The 22,568-nt window shown below is 49.3% G+C and overlaps 1 protein-coding gene across 6 annotated transcripts; it reads left to right on the forward strand.

The window, feature by feature from the left end:
* Positions 1–321: 321 nt before the first annotated feature.
* On the forward strand, positions 322–22,562 carry Bcl6 (B-cell CLL/lymphoma 6). 6 transcript variants are annotated; one of them, XM_013513551.1, is made up of 11 exons: positions 4,585–5,252; positions 9,172–9,302; positions 10,796–10,837; positions 11,642–11,813; positions 13,345–13,566; positions 15,197–16,168; positions 16,720–16,904; positions 18,270–18,437; positions 19,506–19,636; positions 19,754–19,891; positions 22,299–22,562. In XM_013513551.1, exons 4-11 carry the CDS (start codon positions 11,653–11,655, stop codon positions 22,440–22,442), a joined length of 2,121 nt encoding a protein of 706 aa, XP_013369005.1. In that variant the 5' UTR covers positions 4,585–5,252; positions 9,172–9,302; positions 10,796–10,837; positions 11,642–11,652; the 3' UTR covers positions 22,443–22,562. The 6 variants fall into 6 exon arrangements, with proteins under 6 accessions (XP_005383301.1, XP_005383305.1, XP_013369005.1 ...); XM_005383244.2 differs by lacking the exons at positions 4,585–5,252; positions 9,172–9,302 and adding an exon at positions 322–399; XM_005383247.2 differs by lacking the exon at positions 9,172–9,302.
* The last annotated feature ends 6 nt before the right edge of the window (positions 22,563–22,568 follow it).

Here is a 22,568-nt window from a genome sequence, read left to right on the forward strand (position 1 = left end):
GAATTCCAGAGGCCGAGCTTTGCTACAGTGAAGACGTGACGTCACAGAGGAGGAGCCCACGTGACGGTGGCGGAGCAGACTGTACCATTATGTGGGGTTCGAGCAGGGAGAGCCACTTTCTGTCCCTTCGACCCTCGGAAGGGAACCTCCATATCCGAGGCGCTTATCCTATAAAGAACTCGAAACATCCCTGACAGTGAGAAAATATTGCGGCTTAGAGCTAATTTTATGGGCCAGGCGGGGTAAAAATTGCGGAGAGCTGACACGGAGTCCTCCCCTGCCACGTAGCAGTGGTAAAGTCCGCAGCTCAAATTCCGAGAATTGAGCTCTGTTGATTCTTAGAACTGGGGTTCTTAGAAGTGGTGATGCAAGAAGTTTCTAGGAAAGGCCGGACACCAGGTGATTATTGCTGTTGCTGCCGCCGCCGCTGCCGCTGCCGTCGCCGCCGTTGCCGCTGCTGTCGCCGCCGCTGCTCATGATCATTATTTTACCTTTTAATTCTTTTTTTTTCCGCTTTTGCCAAATGCTTTGGCTCCAAGTTTCCTATGTGTATCTATTGATATAAATGTATATATTTATTTATTCTAGCTGTCAGGTGTTAAAATAAATGCCGAAGACTAGTCCCACGTCTCTCCCACTCTAGGACATAGATTTATACGTATTTATTAGTATTATTATTTTTGTTGTCTTTGAGTGAATCGGCCGGTTTGGGGAGGCTTTAGCCACCCTCCCTTAGATTGTTTTGGTTTTTTGAGAAGGAGGTGGAGGAGAGAAGGAGCGGAGTTAGGGGGCGGCCGGAGCGGAGAGGACGAGGCAGTGTTTAGGGGTGATCCGGGCCGGTCTAGGAGCTGTCTGGCCTCGGACCGCGGAGAGGACGCGCTCGCGCTCTCGCTTTCTGCTGCTGCTTGCGTACGGCTTGTGATCGCGCTGGATTCGTGCGGCTGTTCTCTTTGCCTCTCTGCTCGCTTGCAAACCGCCTTCCTTGCTCCCCGGCTCCAGTCTCGCCTTCCCTCCCGCCCTTCTCCTCTCCCGGCCTCTCCTTCCTTCCCCGATCCGGTGCTCCTGGGCAACTCCGGGAGGCTGCCCGCTTGCCTGCTCGCCCGCCCGGGTGGCTCCCTTCCCCCGACTTTGGTCTTTTAGAATCCCTGCCTTCCAGCCGAGCTGAGATTTGGGAGGAAAAATGCAACCGAACTCCTTCCTCGGGTGTTTTTTTTTGTTTTGTTTTGTTTTGTTTTTCCTTTTTGGTCATAAACACAGATGAAGTATCGTGTCTACTCTTTTCCTTTCAGAGCCGTGATCTTCCTAATTGAGAGACAAATGTTTTCGGTGTCCCTTTCCTCTTGTGTTTTGGGGAGGTTTTTAGCTTGGATGAAGGGGGGGCGGGGATGTTGAATACTTTTGGAAATTATTCTTTCTTGGTTGTAGTTGAGGGAGTCGGGACACCCCGCGCGCTCCCTCTGCCCATCCCGTGCAGAGAGGCTGATGGCGGGACGGGAATTTGGGGGTGTGGGGGCGGAAAGGGGTGCGCGTTTGCACCTGCGGCGCCTTCCAGCGTGCAGGGACGCGGGGAGCCTTGACAGGACAGCCGCGGGGAGCGAGAAGCTGGCGGGATTTCTGGCGGCCGCGGTGTTTGTATTTTGGGCGCTGCGTGACTGTGTTGGCTCTCCGCGGTTGTTGCCTCCCTTTCCTAAATTTTATTTTATTTTTCCCATGGTGCAAGATCTGTAAAAAAAAAGGCAGACAGGGCCTGAGTATAGCGGACTCCAGGCTTCAGATTCCCAAGGTCCTTGCACCGGGCGAAGGGAAAGACAAACCGAGCTCCAACCCGCGGTCCTTAAAGTGCAAGACCCGGGAGCAGAGAAGGGGACTTTGTGGCTCGGACTGGGAGGAACCGGCGGCGCGGGAGGAGCGGGCGAGGGCGCGAAAGGGAGAGCTTTGTGAGTGATTTTGCAAAGAAGAGAAGAGAAAAAAAAATAGATTGCGAGGTTGGTTGGATTTGCAACCTGTAGCTCTCCTCCTCCAGGGAGTAGAAATGAGGCAAGGCGGCGGCGGCGGCCCAGGGCCAGCGCGGGTAGCTAGTCGGAGCTTCTGGAATGGGCTGCGCTGGGGGGCGGCAGGAGCGAGGGGCACCCCAGTCCCGGAGGTAGTGACCGTGGCACTGTAAATGTCTTGGAGCGCTGTGGGCTGCGTTACCTTTATGCTACCATGTTATTGGAACTCTGGCAGAAAAAAAAAAAATGAAACTCGTGTTGCAATAATGAGTTTTAAAACTCCCCCATGGAAAACAAGAACATAAGCCAACGGATTTTTATAGGAAGATCTTCTGCGTCGTGCCCCCTCCCTCAAAGGAGGAGATCTGGTGGTGGGCATAGTGCAGGTCCTGGCAGTTGCCCTGGGAGAATGACCCCAAACCTGTGCTGAGAGCTGTTCCAGGGTCTCTGACACCTCCGAGACCAATCTTCTCCCCGAGGGAAGTCGTGCAATCTTTTTAATGCTTGTGTTTTTCTTCAATCAGTTTATAGTTTCCAGGAGGGAAATCCTATGACGCCTTACTTCACAGAAAAATGCGAAGTGAGTGTCAGTAGATACATTTCTTACTGTCCAGAAAAGAAAAAAGAAAAGTGGGGCAGGAGAGACGGAACCAGGGAAAGGGCTGTTTAGAAATACAGTTTGTGGCTCTGAGCGATGCCACTGGCTTCCTCTACAGAGACAGCCGGTTTCCCTTTTTCTTTGCAAGGTGTGTGTGGTTTTCATAAATAACGAGAGAGAGAGAGAGAGAGAGAGAGAGAGAGAGAGAGAGAGAGAGAGGATCCATCAGGAGACAGGTATCTATTTTGCTCACTATTTACTACCAAGAGCCATTGGCAGTGAAACAGAACCTCGTAAATCTGCAGCCCGAGTTGAAGTTCATCTGGCCCTAGTCCACATGCTATTCCTGGAGGTAGCAAATATGAGCTCAAAACAGCAAGGTGAAATCGCATTCTTGCTTTAAAACATATACTATATTCTTAAAAGAAGAAATGTTGTTTGTCTCTAGGGGAGGAGAGAGAGAGAGAGAGAGAGAGAGAGTGCCAGAGGATGGACAGTCTCTTGCTAAAATGACTATCATTGGGTCTTTAGGCCAAAATAGAAACCTGTAGATGGGAATCCCCCCCTCAAGTTTATAAATAGAATTTTCTAGTATCCTATTTGGAAGACTTTCCAATACAGCAGGCTCGAGCACTGGCTGACTTTAAGGGTCTGTTGATACCCACAACAAAGCTGATGCCACTCTGTAAAATAGGTGATTTTAAGGAGGAGACAGCCCGACAAAGCGGGACTTCTCCAGTTATCTTTTTTCTCTCTTGCTCAGTTTTGAAGGGTTTTTACTTCTGAAGCTTTCTTGAAAAGACTAATTTATGCTGGGTTTGGTGGACAAGGATGGAACTCTTAAATTCCTAAGCTGTCGTTTGCTGAGCCCTTCAAGAGTTCTAGTTATGGGTTGAGCAAATGGTAGCCATGACTAGATGTCAAAATCCTTCCTTCCCTCCCTGTCCTGCTGGGTAGCCACACTCTGAACCCTCTTGGTTGTGAAAAAAAAAAAAAAAAAAAAAAAAAAAACACACAAAAAAACGCAAGCGTTTCAGAGGCAGTGGTGCTGCAGCGCCACCCCTCGGTGAGTGAAACTATTGGAAAAAGTCAAATATTTAAAAAATAACTGTAATGACCTTAATGAGATATTTTTCCCTCGGAAATTTAAAAAAAAAAATCTAGGGGAGGGAAAACCAACTTTGAAAAGAAATACTTTGAGTTTGATCTCTCCAGGGGGAAAAAGACATTGCTTTCCAGCTAGGGATGGCGTCATAGTAAGCAACGCAGGTCCAATGATTTAGGGGAAGGGGGCGCCAGATGCGGCGCCCCGTTGGACTTGAGTAGCCTTGAGTTCTGCAGGTCGTGGTAGCTAGTCTTTCCCTTTGGATCTGACCTGTCAGGGCCTCTAGATTCTGCTGCCTGACGTTGAGACAAGGAGGAATGTTTTGGTGTTTTTTTTTGTTTGTTTGTTTTTTTTTAATAGTGGCTGGAAGCGCAGTCATTTCAGCATCGGTGGTGGCGCGGGACAGGTCTGTGGATGGCACGGAGCTGGGCTAGACTGGCCTGCAGCTCCCTGGCAATCGAAACACTGCGGTGCGTGCTGGGTTTTCCTGCGCTGCGCAACAAGTAGGCGCGCGTGCGTGCGGCGCTGCGCAGGGCCGAGCGGCCGGGTTCTCCGCGCCCCGCCGAAGCCAGGAGCTGCTGCCGCCCACCCCTCGGCGGAGCCCGAGCCCAGCGGCCCCAGAAAGACCCTACCGCCCCGCACCCCTGCGCTCTGGGGGCGCAGCAAGCCCGGCTGGCACCCGGTTCTGGCCCCCTCCTCCGCTTTCTTCCGTGGGGACCAAAAGTTCATTCTCGACTTCTTTTCTTTTTCTTTTTTTTTTTTTTCTTTCCTTTTTCTTTTCTTTTCTTCTTTTTTCTTGGGGGCCAGCCGACCAGGGTTTGGCCGCAATCTCTTCTAATATCTTCGAGTGCTGGTGTTCTGCTTTTTGGGAGGCAAGTGCACCCTTTCTTTTACCACCAGTACATTCAGCTCTTGGGAGGAAAACAGCAGCAGCAGCAGAAATCCCGTAAAATACGTGAAAGCAGCTCCCAGATTCTGCGCTGTGGTTGCTAGAGGCGTGAGCGTCGGGAAGAAGGGAATGATATCCCCTAAATTAAATGTTTTCCAGCTTTGGTTTGGGAAGCAACCACACCCCCACCCCCAACAGACAGAGGATTAAAAAAAAAAACGGGTGGGGGATCTCTGCGAAGGCTTTGGCCAAACGTTGATTCTCGGACGGACTGAGTCCGCCACCTAGTGGTGGGTCGTGGTCAAGATCCCGGTCTCGGGCCGTGGGCCGGACCTTTGCACTTCTGGGTCTCTCAGTATACTCATCAGACTTTGGGTTTGACAGAGAGAGCCCTCTCCAACGGGGATGGCGTCAGACCACCGAAGTTTTGACAAGACGGATAAAAACTTAAGGGTCCTGGGTGCCCGGCCCCGTACGCAATGGCTCAGCCATCCTGCATCTATGTGAACTAAGACAAACAGCAGCCCTCTGAGAACGTCGTGTACCTGTCGCCGTGCTCCCTGCCCTGGGAAGGTGTTAGGAGGATGCTGCCATCCGAAGCTCAGGGTCCTTAGGACTTAAACTCTCTCGCAGTTGAAGAAACGGACACGATGAGGGGGCATGTTAGTGGTGAGTTAGTTCCCTAACCAGAGCCGGATTCTAAACTTGCAGGTTCCAGGGCGGTGACTTAAAGCCAAAGGCCAGTTCGTGTCAGCTCCTTTGACTATCTACGAGAAAGGAGCAGCAGTCCTAGCCCTGATTTTTAACCTCTTTGGTTACCGTAGCGGCCAGTGAATATTAGACAAGATCTCCAAGCAGTTTGGTAGAAATTCATGTGGAAAGAGTAGCCTGAGATTTTTGGTAACAGACATGAAAAGTTTACAGTGGTGCCGAGGAGGGAAGTGTCTCCAAGCTCCGGGGTACGCCCCTGCAGGTTGGTGGCTAGACCCAGTGCTTAAGGGTTGCAGCAGGACATGTGATCTTGAGCCTCACATTTGCTCCCTCCCTCTGTCCTGTGCTTACTGGCCTGGCGAGAAGCCGAATGTGTGCATGTCTGTGTGTGCAGGGGAGCGGCCGGGGGCTCACAGGCAGAGGGTAAGTCCCCCAGAATTTGTGCCGCTTCCCAGTAAAGTTTTCTTGCTCAGAGCTCTTTTAAGACGGCAGAGGCGCGTCGGCGTGCTGGCGGCCTCTAGCGGCGGCGGGCGCACTCGCGCGGCCAGGACGCCTCGGTCTCCCCGCCCAGGTCCGCCCGAATTGAGTTCAGCCGCTCCCACCGCGTCCTCTCGCAGGACGCGTCAGAGAAATGCGCCTCTCTCGGTGCTGGAAACAGATCTGGGGACGCGTTTGAAGCGCGGTGAGGTTTGACTCATCGCTTTCCAAGGACAGTTAGTGCCTTCCATCTTCATTAACGTGAATAAAGACCTTGGCTGACTTGTGTCCAGATCGAATTTAAAAAGGCATTGTTAGCCTGGGGCGATCATGCCTCCCGCCTCCCCCGCCAGCCTTCTTTGCAAAGGCCGAGCCCGGTCCAGCCAGGATGGCCGGGAGAGCTGTGTCAGGGGACGACGTTTGCTGGCAGTGTCTTCCGGCCTTCTGGCCGCACGGGGAGCGGCCCTTTGCTGCTCTTCAGATCTTGGTGATAAAACACATCCCTCTGTTTTATTGCATTTCCTAGAAGCTTGCAGGCTTGCGAGAGCCGCGCTGTTGGCAAGAACAGTGACAGAATTGAAAGTCGGGACATAGTGTCCTGGAACACCTCGGTCACACAGGCAGGTGCTGAGGTCATGGTGCTGTCCAACGCTGCTTTTTCATCTACTGTCGCCTCCCCTACCCTCCAGCCAAGAGCACGCAGAGTGTCCTCTTCCCACCCGCGGCTGGACCCTAACCCTTACCGCCACACCTGGGTGGGTGGACCCTCAGGGCTCCTTAGCTAGACTCTGCTGGGAAAGGGACCTGTCCGGCGGGAGCCCGGGTGCCAGTTTCACTGCGGCGGCCCCAGCCTTATTAAAATTCCTTGTCCCTGTCCCTGAAGACTGCTTTGCGCTTTCAGGGACCCCTTCGGACGTTTCAGCGATTTACTGGAGTTATCAGATCACCTATGATCGAATAGCCAGCCTGGATAGAGAGGTCAGCGGAAAGGGGGAGAGGCGGTCTCCAAATCCGGAGACTGTAGCCAAACTAGGTCAGTGAGGAGGAGGGGCGGGCCGAGCGAGGAGGGCGCTGCGGGTTTCAGGCCTGGACCGAGGGCTCTCTCTAGTGTTAGGCAGCGGTAAAAACACGACGAGGTTTGAGTTGCCCGAACCACGGGTTTCCTACTTTACAATAAGTGCATTTACTTAATTTTAATTGCCCAGACTGTCGCCCCTATCCCAAATTAAAATCTCAGTCTCCTTTTCTGCTTTTATCCTACCAGGAGAAGGGAGGAGAAAGCATTTTGTTGCCGGAGGCCCCAGCCTTTGAGCACAGACCCTGACCCCGCCTCCGCTGCGGAAGGGGTGCGCAGCGCCGCGTGTGACACCGCCCCCTAGTTTTAGGACTAGACTGAGGCCTCTAAAGCTAAGACTGCCCCCTCTCCCCCGACTCCGACCTCACCAAATCGTCTCCTGGCCCCGGCTGTCCGAAGCAGCTAGGAGACGGCCCTCCGGGGCTTCATTGCCGCGAAGGCGGTGTAACTTTGGAGTGCGCCCCTGCGCGCACGCGCTGGGGTCGGAGCCCGGTCCTCTCCTGAGTCCGAACTCTCTGTCTCTATGGTTTCAAGGAAAGAGGATTCCGAAATCCAGAGACCCGGCCAGGTTTTGCCTGGTAGCTCCGATTCTAAAGATTTGGGGCGGAAACCCAGCGGATCTGGGTTCCCCGGTTTTGCCAACGTAGGCGGAAGGGGCTTTCGGTTTAGTTTTCCTCCAACTCCGCGGCGCTGCCCGGGACTCAGCCGTAGGGTTTCCAGCGTTTTGACCTTGACCTCTTGCTTCTGCCAGCCCCTTAAAGTGCGGGGGAGGGGGTAGCAAGGGATGAGAGAGGAGAGAGGAGGGCAAGAGAGGCGAAAAGAGGCGCCCAGCAAACGCCAGAGTTGGGCAACCTGGTCCTCAAATGAGCCTCGGATCGTAGCCAAAGGCCGGGGTTCTATATTCAGCCCTGCTACTCAGTTGTCTGATTTTCCCCATCTATAAATTGCTTGTATGTGTGCCTGGGGGAGGGGAGCGGACTAGTTGCACTCAGAGCCCTGGACCTCGCGCTGCCGAGGGATTTAGGGGAAAGTGTACCGCGTTCCCCGAGAGCCTTCCCGGGCGGCCCTCCTCCCCGGTGAATCCCCGGCGGGCCGCGTCGCGCAGGCAGCGATCCTGGCGGCCGTCGGGGGCCGGCAGCTTCCTGGAAAGTGACTTCTCCTTGGAACGGGCGCTAGGCAGAGCGTGTTCTGTGAAATCCGCTGAGCGGAGATCGACTAGGTTCCGGGAATGAGAGGGCTGTGCCATTCCCCTCACTACCCCCTGCCTTGACGGCCTGGGGGGTGGGGGGGCGGCTCACACAATGTTAGCTTCCGAAGTGCATGACAACCTTTATTTGAATGCAACTAAATTAAGGGCTGCCGCAGTCATACCACCCGGCCTCCAGCGCGCCTTCCTTCGAGGGCTTTGAGGAGGGCGGGCAGCGGTGCCGGCGGTGCCAGCCGATCGCCCGGGGGTGGGCGGTGCCTGGAAGACAGGTAGGGTGCGCTGGGGTGGGCGAGTCTGCGCAGGCTGGCAGGGCGAGTCGCTCCGGCACTCGGGCTGCGCCGCGGTGCGCAAAGAGCAAGCGCAGAGCGGAGCGCTGTCTGGTCCCGGCCCAGGGGAGGAGGGAGGGAAGGGCTCTCTGCTTACTTTTAACCTCGCCTCTTCTCCCTGCTCATGCTTCCTTTCGCTTCTGCTGTTTTCTCTCTTTGCCTTTTTTGGAGGGGCGGGGAGACTTCCTTTTTTCTTCTCCCAGAAGCTCCTGTTCAAACTGCCCTCTCGGGTGCTTCACTGTACATACTCGAGGAAAGCTCGAGAGGAGGAAAGGGTGTGGGAGTTCCATCAGACCGCGTTTCACTCTTCCTAGGTGGTTCGGGCAGCCAAGAGAGGGGGACTGGGGAGTCGGGTCCAAGTCTGGCCGCTGCAGGTTTTAGTTTCTGAATGACAGTTCTGTTCTCTTTGCTGTCTGTGGGTTGAGTCTTGTGAGTGGCATTGGTAGGACTCCCGCTAGTCGACGAGGTTTGTCCAAGGTTTTATTAAAGACTGGCTTTTAGACCTTGGGCAGGGCTTATTCCCAGTTTCCTCTACGGTAAATGAGGGCTGTTATCAAGGTACAGTAAAGGGTGGGAAAGGTCAGTGGTTCGTAGGAAGAAAAAATCCAAACCAAATTCCAGGGGTGCTCTCCCACCTGCACCACCCAGGGGGGTTTACAAAGCGGCGAACTTCACAGGGATGCGGCCCGCTCTATTGCTTTCCTTTCATCCAGGCCAAGTAGAGGCTTAAGGTGAAAAGCCCAAATCTGAGCTAACAGTGGACACAGGGCAACTGTTTTGTTTGTTTCGAAGGGCCTCCGGAATGAGTCATTGCCACTTGTCGCGGTGAAATGGCAAATCTCGGCTTCCTGTGGTTCCAAAAGTCTGGAACTGGACATCCACAGGACAGCTGGTAGCTGAAAGCTGGTTGAAGGACAGCCGAGGTATTCCAGACATGTTTGAGGACTTCTTCCATGAAGGAAGAGGCGAAAGTTTCTAAATAAACTTCATGGGTCTTCAACATTCGTTTTCAAAGGCGATGATCAGGGAGCTGTGGTTAGGACCATGTTAGTATCTTATCTTGAGTTAGGATGGGAAAGGAGGAGACAGCTTCTTTTGTCAGTCCTTCCCACAGTCCTGATTCGCTCACGTGCACGCACTAACCTTGAAGCCAAGGAGAATGAGTGGCTGGCATTCGGGACCACAGAGAAATGTCAGTGTGTTTGGTTACAGACCCAAAGAAACCTCTCATTTTAGAGTGCTCACTTGGTAAGACTCAGCAGCCTGGAATGGAGCAAAGTATTTGTGTAGGGGAAGGAACTTTAAAATGAGATTCACCCACCTCAGGGTGCTGTCTTGCATGTTCTGCGGCACGTAGGCCAAATTGGAGGGAGGACAAGAATTTCAGCCAGGAGACCTAGGGCCAGGCCGTCAACCATCTACACGACCCAACATGACCTCCCCGGCCTCAGGCCCTTTTACCCGGAAAACAGCTCTAAAGAGCTATGCTTTTTTCGAGTGAGGAGAGAGTTCTGATACTCTATGGTTTTCCTTTACAGCCCACATTCCGTCATAAAGGAGAGTCTTATACCTATTCCCTGCGTGATTATTGTTTTAGAGAAGCCAATTTGGAAAGAGTACACATTTCATTAAATCTCTTTAAGGTTTAGAGCTCACTGGCCGGTTCTCAGCTAAACCACACAGTTAAATCTTTCACCTGGAGGCAGAAGCACAAACTTGGAAGCTGTAACACTCTGTCTGGTCTTAGACCCGGCAGGGAAAACAGAGGAAACTGAAAAAGAGGGCAGAGATACTCACGGAATGTGAAGACATGCCATCTCAGCTTGTATTCTGTAGACTCTGTATTCTGCCTTAAGTGTTCCAGGGAATCAAGAAATACTGCCTAGTTGTTTGTCCTAGCCAAGCCACTTGAACCCCTGGGTCAGTTTCGTCACTAGTGAAATAAGGATAAAGATACTGAATCTATCGGCCTTGTGTAATCATTCTACAACTTGAAAGATAATATTTTAGCAGATTTTGAGTAGTGGCCAGTGTTTCTAGCCCCTGAAGGCCCATTATCATTGATATTGAAAGATCTACTTTTCTTATGTTTCTTTCCCAGAAATTCAAGTGGCCTTGGGGTGGTATAAACTTCTTACCTTGAAAAGGAAATGTGTATGTACATGTAACTAATGTATGCAATAGTATTCCCAGTGCTCGGGGTAAAGACATTTGTAGTACATTAGTAACTTTGGGTGCCTGTTTTTTCTGTAAAAGCAAAACTGGAATATGTTTGCTAGCTTGTGGTGAAACCACACCAGCTGGCAGGCTGCAGCTATCAAAGCAAGACTAAATAGTGTGTCCTAAAATAAGACTATAGTGGACAATCTTATATTCATTAAATCAACTCCTGTTTGCTCTCTCCTCTTCTTTGCAGTTTTTAAGCAACATTTTGGACTGTGAAGCAAGGCATTGGGTGGTAAGTAGGTCTAATTATATGCTTTAAAATTGTGTGGACAAACTGTTCCTTTTTAATTTTGCTAATGCATGTGTTTCTGTGAACTTTGACATCTTTTGTTTAAAGGGACAAAGATTAGCAATTCCCTCTATATTTCTTCCAGCCCCTGCCCCTTTTCCCTGTCCCTTTTATGGTCAGTGATTCCCTAACGCATGTCTTTATTCAGACTAACTTTGCTGCTATCGTGACTTAAGGATGTACTGGTTCTAGGTATTTCAAGTACAAAGCAAAACAACTCTAAAGGCCAGTAATGGAGAGAGACAGGCTGTGGCTGGGATAATTAAATTAGATTTTGATGAAAGTAACTGTAATTTTTTTGATGACCTACTATAATCTAGGGACCTATCTCTAATTTTTAAAATAACAAATATAGCTATTACTGTCCTCCATTTGGAAAACCAAATCCCAGAAACAGAAAACAACCTGGCCCAAGTCACACAGCTGGCCAAAGGCAAAGCTACCCTGGTAGCCCTGAAAAGGAAGTTTCTTTCTGTTGCGACATACTCACTCACTCTCAGTCCTTGGCAGAGTATCTGGTATGTGGGAAAAATATTCAACAGAGTCTCTCCCTTCCCTTTTCTCCAAAAGAGAGCCCTATGTTTTATAGCTATGAAGAGTAATAGTCAGAGATAGGTTATGAGTTGTTCAATGATCAAAACATGAGGGACCTGAATTGTTATACCTTAGCAGCATAAGCCACCTGCTTGGTCCTCCTGGTGAGGACAGTTCCTGAGGACTAATAGGACTTTGACTTCCTTTGTTCAGGTGAAGACAAAATGGCCTCGCCGGCTGACAGCTGTATCCAGTTTACCCGCCATGCCAGCGACGTTCTGCTCAATCTCAATCGCCTCCGGAGCCGTGACATCTTGACTGATGTTGTCATTGTGGTCAGCCGGGAACAGTTTAGAGCCCATAAGACAGTCCTCATGGCCTGCAGGTGAGGAAGGGTGACTGCTAATATGGGAATGAAAGTGATAGCAGCTAGCAAGGTGGGACAGGCTCTAGGCCTTCTGCCACCTCTGGGGTGATGCCCTCTTGTCTCCAGATCTCAGCACATGGCCTGGTCTGTTACTCCCAGAAAACTAATGATTAAATACTTTTAGAAAGGAAAGGGTTTCTGTTCTAAGGGCACAGTAGGGGAAGAAATCACATACTGCCCTCAAGAAAGGATGTGTTTGGGACAAACACAGAGAATGACTTCAGTTAGCCAGTTCTAAAAAGAAAAAAGAAGAAAAGGAGAATCTTTAACTACATTAAGCAAATTAATCTGAGGGTTTTTTTTTTTTTGCTTTTTTTATGCTGTAACTATTTATTTTATACTATAACTGTATTTCCATGGGTGTTCAGAATACATTGAGTTAGAGTGAGACAGTTAATTCCTCATATTTGATAAGTCATTCAAGTTTTCAGAGCAACATTATATTAAATCATCTCCATACATCTTTCTAGTAGCCCTCTTTCCTAGAGATGCATTATACCTCCACCATATGGCTGATACAAGCAATGCACAGGTAAAATGGTGGAGAATGACACATCCCTACTGTGGTTAGAAAAACATCCAACTTCAACAAATACTTTCTTTTAAGTAACAGAGACAATGGAGGCTGACAGAGATATAAAAATAATAGCTAATGATTGGTGATTGCTTAGTGCATGGCAGGCATCCTCTATCCTCTGGACATTTTTGTGGTTACCACAAGCCTATAGAGCCAATACTGTTATTCCTGCTTATTTATAGGTAAGGAAATCAAGATATAGTGAAGTTAAATATCTTAGCCAAGGTTGCATAGCTATTTATTGGTAAAAGTCTGCCTCACCTTTGGTAACACATCTAGAGAGAGTAGAAATGAGAGGACAACCTGGAATTTTAGCTTTCTGTTTTGTCTTCCACTGGGCTACCTGGTACCTGGGAGCATATCTTCAGGTTTTACTGGAATCTGGTAGGAATAATTGACCTTCTGGTCGTCTTTGGAGTTGGAGAAAAGCAGTAAAGTGTAATTATAGGTATATTTTTATTTATTTGACATCTACATCCAACTTACTCCTAAAAAATAGATTTCTAAAACGAAGGATAATGCAATATAACAAGGAGGGAAATACTTATACCGAAGATACAGACTAAGAATAGTTACTGCACATGTGTGCTAAATTTAACTCTGGCAATCCATGCAGTTAAGACTAAAAGGAAAACAGTCTCTGACTTTGAGAACATTACTTACCCTCTGAGATGTTAGTTGCCCCACATAAAAAGGTGGAGAGTGGTAGTGTCTACCTTGCAGGAACAGAAGATAACAATATACATAAAGCACTTAAGGAATTTCTGGCATTTGGTACATACTCCATAAACAAAAGTTACTGTTAATTTCCGGGCAAGTGCTGGGATGAGGCCCAGGGAAATGAGTTGAGCAGCTATAAATGATCACGGATTTGATACATTTGTAAGAGTGGATCGTTTGTTTGTTTTACAGTGGCCTGTTCTATAGCATCTTCACAGACCAACTGAAGTGCAACCTCAGCGTGATCAACCTGGATCCTGAGATCAACCCCGAGGGATTCTGCATCCTCTTGGACTTCATGTACACATCTCGGCTCAACCTTCGGGAAGGCAACATCATGGCTGTGATGGCCACCGCCATGTACCTGCAGATGGAGCATGTTGTGGACACTTGTCGGAAGTTTATCAAGGCCAGGTAAGCTGCCACCTAGGTGGAGGACTTGGAGGCAGAAGGGATGATTCTAGGTGAGAAACCCTTGATTCCTCATGCATGTTGAAAAATGCAGTTCCCTGTACTGTGCCACAAGCTACATTCCACTATTATTGCACACTTCTTAACTCTTGCCTTGTGGGCAGACTTAACTCCTCACAGCGGTGCAGATATGTCCTATGCATTACTACCTCTTTCTGTCTTCCAGAAATAGGCCCTTTCTTCCCATCCATCCTGAAAGACACAGATTAGATTCTAGTTCCTCCATGTGGAAGTTTTCAGATCACTGCTCTTCCTTTGTCAGCTTTTCCTCTGTGATCTGGAGCACTCTGCTTGTTCTTCCACCTTCTTTCTCTTTTACTATTTGCATATATATTTTAGTTCTCACTTAGATTTCTGTTACAACTATTTATACACATGTCTTAGTCCTTAGTTCCCTACCAGATTCTGAGGCTGCCTTACTCATCGTTTACATGTCCTGCTGCTACTTAGGGAAGACACAGTGAATTAAAAGAGTTCGCTGGGTCTACGGGAACTCAAGGGAAGGGAAGACATAATCCCCATTGGGAGGTGAGGAACCAAAAGCACAAAGAAGCGAAGAGTTTTACTAAGTGGAACAGAGACTCAGGGCTTAATTTCTTCTGACCCATTTGACCCAGCTGCTCTAGGGAGATGACATCCTTACTCCACAGAAGGCTTTTCCAGCCTGTGTTTGAGCCCAGAACTCAGTGTTCCCAGAGCTGCACAGTCCACCTTGGATAGTCAGAAAGCTCCTCTTTATGGCACGTTGCAATCTGGCTCCATTGGCTTCTGCTCACCAGTTCTAGCTCTGTTAACTGTGATCACATTGGGCTGGCCTATTTTCTCCCACACATAATAATGTCCCTTCAAGTGTCTACAGCGACAGTCTTTTGTCTCCTGTGGACAATCATGGTGGTGAGATCATCGTTGCTGTCTTTTCTGGGGACTTTCTACAGGCCAGGCCTATGCTTAGAATGGTTCAGTAACCTGCTCCAGATTACATAGCTGCTAAATACCACAAGTGGGTCTGCCCACCATGGCTTCTTGCACTGGCATTTATTGCCTGTTCTCCACCATAAACTTTCCCATGAATCCATCTAGCATATGGGGCAGGTTCTTTCTTTAATAGGGAACTAGTTTGTTTATGACCCTCTGAAAGTATACTGCAGCGCTGTGTAAATTCTTCCCTCCTTTCTGTGTGTGTAAAATTCCTTCCTTTCCTTCCTTGCAGGATTTTGCATGCATGACTTGATAAAGGGCTTTGAAAGCTTCATGTAAGCCATTAAATATTCTCTAACATCAGAAGAGTTACAGGCTCACAGACATGAGTATATGCGCCTTAAACTCAAAAAATCATGTCTAATCAGCCACAGATTAGATAATTCACTCCTTCTCTGGGCCTCAGTCCCCCCCTCCACTATAAGCTAAGTTGCTGGACTTCTAGTGTATATGTCTTCTCCTGCGTTTCCCTATTCCAAAGCCACATCCCCTATATCTAGCTGACTCAAGCACAGATGTGATTACATAACAGTGTCACTGGCAGGTCATTTGCTTAACAGCTCTGACTTTGTGCCCGGTGTTTTCTCCCCCGCAGTGAAGCAGAGATGGTTTCTGCCATCAAACCTTCTCGCGAAGAGTTTCTAAACAGCCGAATGCTGATGCCCCAAGATATCATGGCCTACCGGAGTCGAGAAGTGGTGGAGAACAACCTGCCACTAAGGAATACCCCGGGGTGTGAGAGCAGAGCTTTTGCTCCCAGCCTGTACGGGGGCCTGTCCACGCCACCAGCCTCTTACCCCATGTACAGTCACCTTCCGGTCAGCCCCTTCCTCTTCTCTGATGAGGAGCTACGAGATGCCCGGATGCCTGTGGCCAACCCGTTCCCCAAGGAGCGTGCTCACCCTTGTGAAAGTGCCAGGCCAGTCCCTAGCGAGTACAGCCGGCCAGCCCTGGAGGTGTCTCCCAGTGTGTGCCACGGCAGCCTCTACTCACCCAAGGAGGCAGTTCCAGAGGAGGCACGAGGTGACATGCACTACAGCGTGGCTGAGGGCCCCAAGCCTGCTGCCCCCTCGGCCCGGAGTGCCCCGTACTTCTCCTGTGACAAGGCCAGCAAAGAAGAAGAGAGACCCTCTTCAGAGGATGAGATTGCCCTGCATTTTGAGCCTCCCAATGCACCCCTGAACCGGAAGGGTCTGGTCAGTCCACAGAGCCCTCAGAAATCTGACTGCCAGCCCAACTCACCCACGGAGTCCTGCAGCAGCAAGAATGCCTGTATCCTTCAGGCCTCTGGTTCCCCTCCAGCCAAGAGTCCCACTGATCCCAAAGCCTGCAACTGGAAGAAATACAAGTTCATTGTGCTCAACAGTCTCAACCAGAATGCCAAGCCAGAGGGACCCGAGCAGGCTGAGCTGAGCCGCCTCTCTCCGAGAGCCTACACTGCCCCACCTGCCTGCCAGCCACCCATGGAGCCTGAGAACCTTGACCTCCAGTCCCCGACCAAGCTCACTGCCAGTGGGGAAGACTCCACCATCCCCCAGGCCAGCCGGCTCAACAATATCGTTAACAGGTGATTTCAGAGGCTGGTGGGGTCTGAGCACAGGAATTTCCTGGGCAGAGGTCTGGGTTCACGTCTTGTGATGGGTACAGGGGCTGTGTACTCTTTTTTTATGTTTTGCCTGAAATGTTAAGCCTCTTAAAGATACAGGCTTAGTGCTTATGGAGCAAATTAGCCTGAGTAAGGAAATATGTAACCCTTAAGTATCTTTTTTATATAGCAAGAGCGATCGTGCCCTTCTGTGGTAGGAGAATATTCCACAAATTCCAAAGGCACTTCCTGTGGTCTCGATATGGCAAGCGACCCTCACACTTCCCTTATACTGAGAGAGGGTGTTGGCAGCCATACCCCACGGAAGGAACTGGGCACAAGAGAAGGATTTGGGCTCCGTTTGATCCTGCAGATGCTATTTGGAGGCCGGCTTGAGGGTGATCCAAGACCCTGGGGCTGCATGAAAGCTCTGGTCCAGGCTTGCCTGACGCAAGGAGGGGAGGATGCTTGCAGGGGAAGTGGATTGGACTCCCCCACCCAGGTGCCAAGCTTGTCTTTACTCCCGCCTGCAGGTCCCTGACAGGCTCCCCACGCAGCAGCAGTGAGGGCCACTCGCCGCTCTATATGCACCCCCCCAAGTGCACGTCGTGCGGCTCTCAGTCCCCGAAGCACGCAGAGATGTGCCTGCATACCGCTGGCCCCACATTCCCCGAGGAGATGGGGGAGACTCAGTCTGAGTACTCGGATTCCAGCTGTGGTGAGTCCCTTCCCTGCCTCACCTTCCCTCTCCAAACCCAAAGGAAGTGCCCTCGGGTTTGTGTTTCTATTTTGTATGTATTGTTGTCCCTCACTGGAGGAAGTTTTTGACTAGAAGTCCACGGGCGCTTAACATCACCGTGGATGGCCCTACGCCTCCCGTCTCAGGAAACTGGCTTGGCCAGAGCAAGGGGTCAGGTACTGGAGTGAACCTGTTGTAATCGAGAGTGACTGGGCGATCTTTCCAGCGTCATTCCAGCAAAGGGAGCTAGGAAGCTGGCTCCTGCTTATAGAGCTTGCTCAGTTGTTCTCTGCCGTGCTAGGCTTTGGGTTCTCTAAGGAGAAGCACCTGACCTCAGTCCTTCCAGCATTCTCTGTGGGTCCTAGTAAGTCCCTTCCACACAGGAGGTACTCAGTAATTGTTAGCTGAATGATGTTAGTTGAACTCAATGGTTAAATGAATGTTTCTGGATATTTGGTAATCAACATCCTTGGTGTTTACAAGATAAGCAGGTTTAACTCTTCACCCACCGTGGCTGTTATATTATGGCCCCATCATACATATCAGGGTAAACTCCCCATAGCACGCCATTTTCAAATATTTATAGCAAGAGAAAAAGGAAATGAGTTCCTTATTCAGAGAGATTTGACCCAGGCTCACAGATCTTTAGTCAGGGAAGAGCAGGGACTATCCCCTTCTGTCCCCCAGCTATGTGCCTTGCTCTGCACTCCAGTTCCTTTTTTCTGGGCTTCTGTTTCTACTTCCACTGTCATTTTTGGTCTCCCAGTGTCACAGAAGTGTTTTGGAGACATAAAAATCCAAATAGGTGCAAGGATGACCATGGAGTCTCCCTCATTAACTCTTACTTCAGTGACCTCTAAGTGGATCTGAATTTGACCTATATCGCACTCCTCTGTAATGATTTGCGTTTTATTTTGTGTTATACAGTATGTTCCTGTGAAGCAGGCAGGAGAGGGATTTATTATCCTGACTTTGGAGAAAGAGCAGAGAAAGCCTTCCAGAGGTGAAGGGCCTTGCCCCAGGGCTTCTGAGTTCGAATGTAAATAAACTATGTACTTATAAGAAAAGTGAGTTCTCAGAGGTCCCAGGAAAAGGAAAAACTGCTGAGCCTATGTAGACCATCTGAGCGCTGTTGGTCAGAACTTCAGCTCTACCTTAGTGTCTGATCTGTCCCTTCTCCTCCGTGCGTGAGATCTTAATGCTAAGAAACATAGAATCCCATAGGCCCTTTCCTCTGAGCTCCTGTGAGCGTTAGTTAGCTGGGGGCTCTGGGGCTCCTGAGGAAGGACCCTTAAGACCTTCCTCCTTGCCTCATTCTGACGCGGTGTCCTCTACCCCCGACAGAGAACGGGGCCTTCTTCTGCAATGAATGTGACTGCCGCTTCTCTGAGGAGGCCTCGCTCAAGAGGCACACCCTGCAGACCCACAGTGACAAGCCCTACAAGTGTGACCGCTGTCAGGCCTCCTTCCGCTACAAAGGCAACCTCGCCAGCCACAAGACCGTCCACACGGGTATGGTCATGCCCCCCTCCACCTGAGCACGCTAAGGTTCTTAGGGGAGGACGGCAGAGGATCCTAGAGCTAGCCGCAGGGGCCTTGGGGTCTAGTTGGGTGAGGCAGGGAATAGGCCCCATCCTAGCCTGAATGAGGGGCTCAGCTTCGTCCTGTTTTGCTGAGGGAATTATCCACTCCCCATATTCTGTGTCTTTCCTCTGAGACTCTGTCCTGCCTCTCTGCCTTTGCTGGGGTCAGAAGGGTTATTCCCATTGTACAGGTGAAGAAACTGAGGCTGATAGAGACAATGTGGTGTGCTTCTGCCAAGCCAGGAAAAAGTGAAAGGCCTTTTAATGTCCCCCAAGGACTTGTTGCTTATCAGTGCATATTCCTTATCCAGTAACTCCTCACAACCTGATTGCTGCCCACAGTTTATTCTTTTAAATCTTTAAGTGGCTTCCTCCTCCCAGGAACTTTCCACAGAGGAAGGTGCAGCTTTCCAATTGGTTTCCTTTGCCTGAGCCTCCACTCAAACCCAGGCCCCACCCCACCTACAAATTCAGTGGCCACAAGTGGGAAAGTATGTTTGTTCTGAGAGAAACTAGAGCAACTTGATTGTATCTCCCCGCTGAGGGGGTGGAGTATGGCATTAGTCCTATCGAATGAATGAGGCAGAAAGACCTTCCCACGTCATCTGACTTAGCTTCAAAGATTCAGAGAGGGAAACTGAGGCCCAGAGAAGGGCAGTGTCTTGCCCAAGTCCTGCAGACGGGTGCTCCCAGGGACAGCACTGGTACTGAAGCCCAGGCTTCCTGGAATCTGCCCCTCTTGCCCCATGCCTCGCCTCCTCCCACCCCATCCTGATGCCACTGCTTGTTCCTTGGGCTGGTCCTCTGCAGATGGTGCCAGTCTGTGTGTGGGAAAGATGGCAGGCCAGGGGCAGATCCCTGGGCTCTCTCTCTCCCTGACATCTCCCAGGAGGAAACAAAGCACAAGCAGCCTCAGAGGGTGGGGGTTGGCCTTGAAATCTCCGGGAGACCCTTCCCGTTGACATGGCTTTCCTTTTTCCTCTTTTTTTGATAACAGGTGAGAAACCCTATCGTTGCAACATCTGTGGGGCTCAGTTCAACCGGCCGGCGAACCTGAAAACCCATACTCGAATCCACTCTGGAGAGAAGCCCTACAAATGCGAAACCTGTGGAGCCAGATTTGTACAGGTGAGCGGAGCCAGCAGTGTTATGAACAGACCCCTGGGGCTCCGCACATGGATGAGCGGCTGCTGGGAGGTCTGCGGCCCACTCTGGCAGAGCCTTCATGCCTGTGCTCCTCCTTAGGTGGCCCACCTCCGTGCCCACGTGCTCATCCACACTGGGGAGAAGCCCTATCCCTGTGAAATCTGTGGGACTCGCTTCCGGCACCTTCAGACTCTGAAGAGCCACCTGCGTATCCACACGGGAGAGAAACCCTACCATGTACGTAAGCCGCGTGTGGCTGGCTGGGGAGGAGGGCTGGGGTAGCAGGACTATTTTTGCTCCCATCTTAGGTACACAGTGAGAGGCCTGCTGAAGTAATGGCTGGGAGACCAGGATTATCAAACACACCCTGCTTGACTTCAGCCTAGGTCTCTTTAAAATGGAGGCACTGGGCTGGGTCATCTGAGCCTTAGGGAAGCAGTCCAGTCTGCAGATCCATAGATTTAGGGGTCATTCATTCATTCCACAAATATTTACTGAGTGCCTACAGCACAGCCGTACCCTGGGTAAGCGGTACACTTACGAGCAGCTGAAGTGTTTGAACAGGAGCTGTTGGGCCAGGAATATAGCTCAGCGGCCCAAGCGCCTGTGTGGCAAGCGCAAGGTCCTGAGTTCGATTCTGGGGACAAAAAAAAAAAAAAAGAAAAAGAAAAAGAAATGGAGCTATTTTAGGAGTAGGAGGAGAATCAAGATAATGTGATGTTATTAAGAGAAAAACAGAACCCACCACTTCAAGGCCACTTCAAGCAAACAGAGATGGTCAGCTGTGTGGCACAAGGCTATGAAAGGCCATTGGAACTGTCATGCCCCACACAGTCTCAGCAAACAGTGGCCTGCAGGCTAATTTTTTTTTTTAACATTCCATGAGCTAAAAGTGAGTTTTAATAAAAACAAACCCAAAACAGTATTTTGTGACATCGTATATTGTATGAAATTTAAACTTCAGTAAATGTAAATGTTACTGGAATAGAATGCAGCCGTACTAATTTGTTTACATGTTGTCTATGGCTGTTTTCACATCACTGTGGTGGGAATGGGCAAAGAACACTAAGTGAACTGTTCATCCACAACCCAGAGGTTAGCCTGCAAAATGTGGGTTGCTCACTTGTTCTTAAGGCTTTGGATGAGTGCTTGCTATTTGTGCTTGCACAAATTATTTATCCTTGTAGTGCCTTAATGCCCTCATCTATAAAATGAACCTGAAAATGGAATTTACCTTAGTGGTAATACTAAGTTAAACAATTTATTAAGTGTTCAGGATAGTTCATGCACATACTAAGAATCCAATAAGTAGCTGCTATATCATGATTTGCTAGAAATTTAGATGCAGAAGGTATAAGAGTTGAAAGTAACCTTCAGCATTTATTGACCCAGGCCCTTACCTTAGGGAGAGCTAGGATGCAGAGAAAGAGAAATAACATGGTTAGGATCCGAAACAATAGGTGACAGACATACAATGACCTGGCTCTCCTAGCGCTGGGGTTCTTTACTCACTGTCTTGCCCATTTTATTTATCAATTTTCTAATTCCATTTCTCTTTTTACCTTAAAATATATTCTGTATCTGAATATAGTTTATAAAACTTATCTCAGAAAAGGTATACATTTCCACAAAGTTTGCAAAGGTTATATACATAAGACTCCCGTATGGTTGACATCTTCCACATTTTGATATATTTGTCACAACTAATGAATCAATAAAGTCCATGTTGTACTTGGATTTGCTCAGTTTTTACCTAAAAAATGCTTGTTTGTGGATCGAGTCTAAGTTACACCATTAACTCGAGTCTTAGGATCGAGTCTAAGTTACACCATTAACTCATTACTTTTATTTTTTTTAAAATTTTTTTTATTTTTTATTTTTTTCTGGTACCAGGAATCGAACTCACGACTTCGCACTTGCCAGGCAGGCGCTGTGCCGCTGAGCTAAATCCCTAGCCCTAGCCCATTACTTTTAAATGTACTTTTAGTTACATTTAGTTCATTAGTTTTAAGTAACTTTTCCCACCAGAAGTATTACCATACATTCATTGAATCAAAGTGAAAAGTAGATCGATTTGCTAATGCTTTGCTGGCTTATCTAAGAGATATGTCCTAGTAAGAAGTCTCACTGCAGTGCAAAGTATCCTAAAGTCTAGAACATCCATGAATTTAGACTGATCTAGTGCATTTGTCTAAATGTATTCAGACTTATCGCATACTGTTCTCCTAGGCACTAGGAAGGTTATGAATATTAGTGATAAGATTGTGAATACACAAGGACGGCTATGTGGCAAGACGATAAATCTACAATCTCAAGGAAAGAGGGGTTATTTTTATCCTAGGGAGATTCAGAAATGCATCAATGCTTAGGAGAGTTGGCACCTGAATGATGTTTTTGGATAGGACTTGCACTGGTGCAGTGAAATCAGGGATGGGCATCTCAAGCAAGGGAAGGCATGGGTGCCACCACGATGCCGACTTATCCCTCGTAGAAGTCATGATTGATATGGGGTCTTCACCCGACCTTTGCAAGGAAAGAGCCTCGCTAGTCCCTCACAGGCAGAATCTCCTTCTCTGGGTCTTTGAGCCCTGACAGAGTTCTTGGGTTGACAACAGCTAACAGTCTGCTTCTGATGTCCCTCCAGTGCGAGAAGTGTAACCTGCATTTTCGCCACAAAAGCCAGCTGCGACTTCACTTGCGCCAGAAGCACGGCGCCATCACCAACACCAAGGTGCAATACCGCGTGTCCGCCACTGACCTGCCTCCGGAGCTCCCCAAAGCCTGCTGAAGCATGGAGTGTTGACGCTTTCCTCTCCAGCTCCTACTCAGAACCGACCCAAAGGATACTGTAACACTTTACAACGTTCATCCCATGATGTAGTGCCTCTTTCATCCACTAGTGCGAATCATAGCT

The sequence above is a fragment of the Chinchilla lanigera genome, unplaced genomic scaffold (assembly GCF_000276665.1).
Source record: "Chinchilla lanigera isolate Chin_1 unplaced genomic scaffold, ChiLan1.0 scaffold00019, whole genome shotgun sequence".
In the NCBI taxonomy this organism is placed as follows: domain Eukaryota; kingdom Metazoa; phylum Chordata; class Mammalia; order Rodentia; family Chinchillidae; genus Chinchilla; species Chinchilla lanigera.

Excerpts from the sequence above, each read along its gene's own strand:
- Bcl6 (XM_005383244.2), top strand. The coding sequence starts at position 11,653 with ATGGCCTCGCCGGCTGACAGCTGTATCCAGTTTACCCGCCATGCCAGC. Across the intron at positions 11,814-13,344 it reads ACAGTCCTCATGGCCTGCAG|TGGCCTGTTCTATAGCATCT; the intron begins GTGAGGAAGGGT and ends TTTGTTTTACAG. Across the intron at positions 18,438-19,505 it reads CCACAAGACCGTCCACACGG|GTGAGAAACCCTATCGTTGC; the intron begins GTATGGTCATGC and ends TTTTGATAACAG.